Source organism: Echinops telfairi, unplaced genomic scaffold (genome assembly GCF_000313985.2).
Source record: "Echinops telfairi isolate 266 unplaced genomic scaffold, ASM31398v2 ScPeMD7_4;HRSCAF=17, whole genome shotgun sequence".
NCBI classification, from domain to species: Eukaryota; Metazoa; Chordata; class Mammalia; order Afrosoricida; family Tenrecidae; genus Echinops; species Echinops telfairi.
In genome coordinates, this window is record NW_022103900.1 from 39028123 (window position 1) to 39036682 (window position 8560).

The window sequence follows — 8560 nt, forward strand, 5'->3', positions numbered from 1 at the left end:
GTCTCCCTTCATCCACTTTTCGGTTGTCTGTCCCCCAGGGAGGAGGTCACACACAGTTCCATGTAATCGGTTCCCTCCTTCCTACCCATTCTCCCTTTAAAAAAAAAAAAGAATATATAATTCTTGAGATGATTCTATTCATCTCCCAATTTAACAATATTAGAATATAAATGAGTCACCTCTTGGTGATACTCAATATAAAGCACTATATTATTGGGGAGATGAACAACAGAAATGTGGGTGAATGGATGGACACAGTGGATGGTATAAGATATGAAAATAATAGTTTGTCAAGGGGTCAGGAGAGTAGGAGGGAGGGGGAAAAACGAGCTGATACAAAGGGCTCAAGTAGAAAGAAAATGTTTTGGAAATGATGATAGCAACATATGTACAAATGTGCTTGATACAATTGATTGTTATTAGAGATGTAAGAGACCCCAATAAATGATTTATAAAACAGAGAAAGAAATTGGAGAACAGTGTAGAAATAGTTCGGAAAGGAGATAAATAACTAACCTTCAGATGCCCCAGTAGTACAGAAATGTCTTTGGATATTATAGTGTGCGACAAATTAATTCTGACTGAGAAAGATGTCTGCTCAACTTTCTTAAGAAGGATGGGGCTTACTCTATGCCTGACTTAGGAATGGGAAGAGAAGGATGTTTCAGAAAGCAGGAAGAACATAGAGCACTGAGTTAAAGGTACCCGGACCATATTTGAGGAATGCCAAGTAGTTTCATGTGTTTGTTATAGCACATGCAGGAGACAGAATTGGAAAATAAATTCAGAAAAATAGACAAAGTCCTGAGAGTGAGTGAGATAAATAGAAAAGCCAAATTGTATCACATTGTTTCAAGAAAGGTTTTGCCCTTACAGGAGTGTTTAGTTTTTATTAGATTGTAGAATTATAGGCAAGGAATTAGCCTGAATTTATGTAGATCTTTCATAGTTTTACTAGTATACATTATTACTAGCTTCCCATTCCCTCCAACCTCCCTTGGACTAACTTCAAGAAACTATCAATCCAGTTACTGTCTCTATAGATGTACCTATCTTGGATTTTGTGTAGCCAATGCATACAAAAACAAAAAGATAAATGAGAGAGACAAACTTTTTTTATTATTATTAAATAATCATTTTATTAGGGGCTCGTACAACTCATCACAATCCGTACATACGTCATTTGTGTCCAGCACATTAGTACATATGTTGACTTCATCATTCTCACAACACCCACTTTCCACTTGAGCCCTTGGTGTCAGCTCATTTTTTTCCCCTCCCTCCCCATGAGAGAGACAAACTTAACAGCAATAACAAAACAGAAAAATCTCAGTTGAAAAGATAATAATAAATAATAAAAAGTAGAACAAATTTAAAATGGGTCAAATGGGAGAACAAATGATAAACTACTAAAATTTAACCTAACTACATCTGTATTAGTTCATTTTCCAATGCACTTTGTTTGATAGCAAGGCTATTCACATCCTTGGTCAATGATCAGAGGTGAGTCATTGGAAGCTTAGTCTAAGTGGGGACTCTACAAATGGATTTTGGCCATACACTGTCATCCTTAGCCTAATGCAAACTGGGTACTCAGAATTTAAGCTCTAATAACTTTCCCTCCTCTAGTCTTGGATTTTATTATTTATAATCCTTGGATCACACAGGCTGGTATGGACTTAGCCTAAAAGACCCCAGACACTACTCTTTCTGATATTTGGGTGCTATCTGATTTCTTTATCACACTTTGCCATAGTCCCTATATCATCTGTGATCTCTTCATGAGGGCAAATATCAAGTAGGGCTACTTCATAAGAACTAATTGTTCTTAGATTAGGAATTACAATTGAGTGTGAGCTCAAAGTATGTTTATGTAGCTATGTTGTTGTTTTTTTAAATCTCCTTGGCCCATTTTGGAGACATCATTATCCTTTTATTAGAGTACATTATAAAATATCCTTATGGGGCAAATGATTATTGATAGTATCATTAAATTAACCAATGTTATAGAATCTCAAATACTGTTTATGAAAAGAAAAAAAATGTATAGGACACTGTTTAAAAGAATATAAGGATGGTATTATAAACGGAATTAAAAAATAATTTTACTGGGGACTCTTACAGCTCTTATAACATACCATATATCAATTGTTTCAAGCATATTTGTACATATGTTGCCCTCATAATTTTCTAAACATTTACTATTTGAGCCCTTGGTATCAGCTCCTCTCCCCCACCCCGCCCCCCGAATTATTTCCTTAATGTTCTTTTTATTTATTTTAATAAATCATTTTACTGGGGGCTCTTACAGCTCTTATAACAATCCATACATCAGTTGTATCAAGCATACTTGTACATATGTCACCATCATCATTTCCAAAACATTTTCTTTCTACTTGAACCCTTGGTAATGTTCTTTTGAGATTGCTGATGTATATAAACCCAACTGATTTTATGTGTTGACCTTATACCCTGTGACATCTGGATTCATTACTAGGTCTATTATTTTTTTAATGGCATTTGCTGTTTCTGTTTATGTGCTATCTTCTCAAAATGATTAAATATATAATAAGTATTAGAATGCCCAGTAATGACTGAAATACTATTTTTGGGGGGGTCAAGATCATAGTCTACTGACCTGTTTGAGCATTAACCTTTTTTGATTATTAAACCTTATTTTTTCATTCATTTTATTTATAGATGATGATATGGATGATGAAGAGTTTTATGATGATCATTTAGAGGCTTACTTTGAACAACTGGCAATCCCAGCAATGATATATGAAGACATAGATGAACGGGAAAATATTGAAAATGATTTTAAGTTGCTTACTAGTGATTCTAGTCAAGTATGTTATAATTTTTACCTTTTCCCCCCCTAGAAACTGGACTTCAGAAAATATTACTGTCTTATTAAATTGGTGATTAATTGAATATTAAGTCATGTAATTAACATTAAGACTTCTTAAAATCATTTTTCAGACATGAGTTAATTAGAAATACTTTCTCTTAATGTGTCACCTGTCAACAAAATATTAGAGTAGTTCAGTGAACTATAGTATCTAGAATGATTAACCTATTGCTACCATTGATCCACATTAATATTGTGTAGCCCTATAGGTCTGTTTTCCCCCCTTAATTATTTGAAAGTTTTTGCTATTAAGATATTTTATCTAAACATCTCATTTGTTTATTGCAAATAAGGACATTTACCTATGTAATCACAATTCTCTTATCACTTCAGCATATGAAGGGGTACCCCACCCCCACCCCCAAATGGAAAAAGCTCCACTGGGCAGAACTTTCCTAGTATGCATTTTTCCAGTTAGGCAAGCGTTGATTGAGCAACTTGCTCTGAGTTAGTGCACCTAGTGGTGTCACCTGGAAAGGTTCTCTCTGGTCACTGTGAAGTTTTTTGTAAAAGCAATTTAGCTCACGCCTCATTTTTTGTGATGGCGATTTAAGAGAACAGTGTGAAGCTATGAAATTTTTTTTCCTGCTTGAGAAAAATGCTGCAGAAACTGTTGTGAGGTTGACCACAGCTTACAAGGACAGCGCTACGAGAAAAATTTAAGTGTACAAATGTATTAATGACAAACCTCATTCTGGATGTTTGTCAACTTCCCGGAGGGACAAAAATGTAAGACTCATGGTGCATTTGGAGTTCTTTCCACCAGGTCAGACTGTTAATCAAACTTTCTATTTAGAGGTTCTGAAGAGATAGCATAACAGTGTGTGACAAAGAAGGGCTGATTTGGGCAGACAGGTGACTGGTTTTACCACCATGACAATGTACTGGCTGACACAACCATCTCAATGCACCAGTTTTTGGCAAAAAACAGCATACCTCTCTTGCTCTGTCTGCACCTTACTCACCCGACCTCGCTTCATGCGACTTCTTTTGGTTTCTGTGAATGAAGAGGACATGAAAGGACAGCAATTTGACTACAGATAATTTTGAAAAATGTTTCCAAGAATGGAATCATGATTTGACAAATGTATTAAGTATAATGGAGAATACTTTGAGGGTGATAAGATTGTTTTGTAAAAAAATTTAAATACATAGCTTGAAAATAAATTCTGGTTTTATTGGGTATCCCATCATATGCAGCCTATTGGTTTGTAGAATGACTTGTGATTTATGTATACGTGAGTATTCACACCATACTTCCTTATGAGTTTAGAGTAATCACAGGCAGTGCTGTGTACTTGTGATTGCATCACATCAGGAGACACAGTAGCTCTTTGCTACACTCTGGGTGATACCATGTTTGAGAGCATTTGGGTAAGGAGGTTACCAGATGTCCCTGGTAAAGGAACCTTTCCATCTTTGTTATTAGTAAGTAATTTGTGAGTACACTGTGGCATCCTGTTCTCCACCAGGTTTTTAAGCAACAGTTTCAGTATCGTTGCTGAAGCCTTCCTGAAAGTGTTGTTACATTGGTGGTTAGAATGGTGGTCTTTTAAAATCCTTTAACATGTAGTAGTTGACGTCTTTCTGTGAAGCAAAAATTCTCTGTTTCCCCTTCCCCCCCGCCCACTGTTTTCCTCTCAAAAATGTTACTATTAATTTTAAATATTAATAAAGTTAAAAATTTTTTTCAGCAGGTAAATGAAAAAAGTAGACTAAATTATAGCTCTCAGTCAGAAAGTGACTACTCTTTGGCCTGTATTGCTTCACAAACTGCAGAAAACTCTGATATGGCCCACCCAGTGTCTCAGGAATGCTCTGTTCTTGGTCTGCAAGGCATTGGTAAGTATGCCCATATGAATCCTTGCTTCTTAAGTTCTGTGTTGACTTAATTTTAAAAATAAAATATCAAAATTTTTTTGCATATATAAGTATTAACTATCCCCTGAAAAATGTGCAATTAAAATTAAAATCACTTATTTACCAAATGACATCACAAGTCGAAAGTGAAGCCATTATGGATTAGAAGAAAATATCTTTAATACTCACAATATATATAATGTTAATTTTTGTAAGAAATTGCTCGTTTCCCAAGATATCTGTACTATTATAAAAGAGATTAGAAGGTTTTAAAAAAACTCCTTCATTAAAAAAAAAAAGAATTCCCTCATCTTTTAATTTCATATTTCATAAAAGTTTTGAAACTCACTTGTTCTACCTATATGATTAATCATTCTGTCTATATGATTAATCGTTATGTTGGCAGGAGCCCTGGTGATGTCATGGTTCCATGTTGGGCTGCTAACGACAAGGTCAGCAATTCGACTTCACTAGCGGCTCCTCAGAAGAAAGATGGGCTCTGTGCCCCTATGAAGAATTACAGTCTAAGAAACTCTTGGGGCAGCCTACCCTGTCCTATAAGGTCACCATGAGTCACCATCGACTCAATGGCAGTGAATAGTTTTTTTTAGTTATTGATGTTGAGAATATTTTAATGTGCTTATTACTCATTTGGTACTTTGCTAAAATGTGATGTTTCTCACTTTTGCCTATATTTGAATTGTGAGACATTCTTAAATATAAAACCAAAAAAAATTCACTGCTATCAAGTCAATGCTGACTCATAGAGACCCCCTGTGGGTTTCCAAGGCTGTAATTGTTTATGGGAGTAGAAAGCTCAGTCTTTTTCCCCCCAGCTGCTGGTAGTTTCGAATTGCCGACTATGAAGATCACAGCCCAATGTGTAACCACTGTACCACCAGGACTCCTCTCTTATATACATATGGGTAAGTAAAAATATTTTGCTATCTTTATAGGGTAAAACAAGAAATGATTACCACAGGAATTTCATGCATTCATGAGGTGTTCAAATGTGAGGTTTGCAATCATTGCTGCAAATAAATCCTCTCAGTAACACACGTTTTTAAAAAAAATCATTTTATTAGGGACTCATACAGCTCTTATCACAATCCATCCATACATTAATTGTGTAAAGCACATTTGTACATTCATTACCCTCATCATTCTCAAAACATTTGCTCTCAACTTAAGCCCCTGGCATCAGTTCCTTATTCCCCCCCCCACCCCACTACCCCCTCCCTCATGAACCCTTGATACTTTTTAAATTATTTTGTCATATCTTGCACTGTCCGACTTCTCCCTTCACCCACTTTTCTGCTGTCTGTCCCCCAGGGAGGAGGTTATATGTAGATCCTTGTAATCTGTTCCCCCTTTCTACCCAATTCTCCCTCCACCCTCCCAGTATCGCCCCCCTAACCACTGGTCTTGAAGGGATCATCCACCTTGGATTCTCTGTGTTTCCATTTCCTATCTGTACCAGTGTACATCCTGTGGTCTAGCCAGATTTGTAAGGAAGAATTGGGATCATGATAGTGGGGGGGAAGAAGCATTTAGGAACTAGAGGAAAGTTGTATGTTTCATCATTGCTACACTGCACCGTGACTGGCTCATCTCCTTCCCAGGACCCTTCTGTAAGGGGATGTCTAATTGCCTACAGATGGGCTTTGGATCTCCACTCTGCACTCCCCCTCATTCCCAATGATAGGATTTTTTTGTTCCAATGATGCCTGATACCTACCTGATCCTTTCCACACCTGGTGATCGCACAGGCTGGTGTGCTTCTTCCATGTGGGCTTTGTTGCTTCTGAGCTATATGGCCACCTGTGTACCTTTAAGACACCCAGATGCTATGTCTTTTGACAGCTGGGCACCATCAGCTTTCTTTGCCACATTTGCTTATGTACCCATTTGTCTTCAGCGATTGTGTCGGGAAGGTGAGCATCATGGAATGCCAGTTTAATAGAACAAAGCATTCTTGCATTGAGAGAGTACTTGAGTGGAGTACTTGTTTATCTGCTACCTTAATACTAAATCTATACATATATGCACAAAGATCTATTTCTACATCCTCATATATAAATATATTTACATATGTACATGCCTGTATTTAGACCTTTATAAATGCCCTTTGACTCCTAGCTCTTTCCTCTATTTCCTTTGACTTTCCTCTTGTCCCACTATCATGCTCAGCCTTCATTAGGGTTTCAGTAATTCCTCTCAGTTACATTACCCTTGGTCATGCCCTACCAGGCCTCCTACACTCACCTCACCACCGATTTGGATCACTTGTTCCCTTGTCCCTGGGTTTGTTAACACCACTACCTTTCTCCCCTCCTCCCCCTCTCCCATGTCACTCCGGAACTGTCGGTCCCATTGTTTTCTCCTCCAGATTGTTCATCCAGCCTATCTTATTTAGACAGACCTGCAGAGATAATAACATGCACAAAAACAAGACAGAGCAAAACCAAGCAACAATATACAACAAAACAACAACAACAAGCCAATGACAAAACAAAACAAAACACAACACAACAACAAGACAGCAAAGCTTGTAAGTAGTTTAAGGACTGTTTGTTGGCCTTTGGGAATGTTTTCCAGTCCAGTCTGTTGGGGCACCAAGCCCTGGCCCCAAAGTCTGTTTTTGGTATTCCCTGGGGATTCTGTTGCTCTGTTCCCCTTGCTCTGTTGCACGCCCTTAGTGTTTTGCCTCTGTGTGGTGGGATCAGATGGGGCGGAATTCTCACACTGTCTCCAGCATTGCCCCCTGTAGGGTTATGGGTCAGTGAGGGATGTCATGTCTCACAATGGGGCTGGCCATTTGGTCTTCTCTGTGGATTGGCTGCTCTGAGCAGGAATATTGTGCTCAAGGTTTGGTGGGCCAGGATGTGCTTCACTCTCTCTTCCTCCCCCTTCATTTGCTCCCTTGTACTTTGATCAGACATGTCCCTCTCCCAGAGCTGGAGATTCAGTGCAGGTTCTTTTTAAGAAGTTCTTTGTCCTGGGCCTCTTTCTTCTTCATATGAAGATGGGAATTAACTTTGTCATTTCTTTAAAGAAGGAAGTTAGGGTTTAGATTGGAATTGCATTTTATCTACAAATTGCTTTATGTAATATTGACATTTTCATAATTTTAAGTCTGCCTGCCCATGAACACAAGATGGGTATCCCTTTTTGTTTAATAGTTTTATTTCTGCTCTGGTCCTTGTTATAATGCTCTTGGAGGGCTTATGTTGTTGTTCTTGTTCCAGTTGTTGAAGGTGTTCTATTACAGTATTAAGTTTGTATATTTTCTCATTTTTTTAATATTTGCATTGGTTACCATAAATTGACCTCTGATAACTGCTTTTGCTGTATTCCAAAGGTGGTTGTCTTATCGTTCTTGTTTGATTCAAGGGATTTTCAAATTCCACCCCTTATTTGATTTATTATTCAGCCATTTAAAAGTCGTTACTGTTCTGTCTCTGTGTGTCTTTATGTTTTTTTTGCCCTGCTATTGTTGATTTCTATTTTCTGTAATCTCAGAAAATAGATTGTAGAACCTCAGTTTTTTGAATGTGTTAAGACATGATTCTAGCTTATTGTGTGGTCTATTCTTGAGAATGTACCTTGTGCACTGGAGAAGAGCTTGTACACTATATTTTTTGGTGTAGAGTGTTCTGTAGATGTCTGGAAGCTCAAGTTTGTTGTTTTTGTTGTTTAGCTCTTTCATGTTTTTATTACTTTCCTGATGATCTGTCTTTCTTTGAGAGCAGCATATTGAAGAGTCTTTTTATTTATTTATTTATTTAT

The 8560-nt window shown here is 37.3% G+C and overlaps 1 protein-coding gene across 1 annotated transcript in view; it reads left to right on the plus strand.

The window, feature by feature from the left end:
- Window positions 1-8560, plus strand: part of CEP192 (centrosomal protein 192) — a 117981-nt gene that overhangs the window by 12298 nt on the left and 97123 nt on the right. The window contains exons 4-5 of the mRNA XM_045298291.1: window positions 2701-2849; window positions 4609-4753. Of these exons, the coding sequence (XP_045154226.1) occupies window positions 2701-2849; window positions 4609-4753 (294 nt within the window). The remainder of the gene's footprint in view (window positions 1-2700; window positions 2850-4608; window positions 4754-8560) is intronic.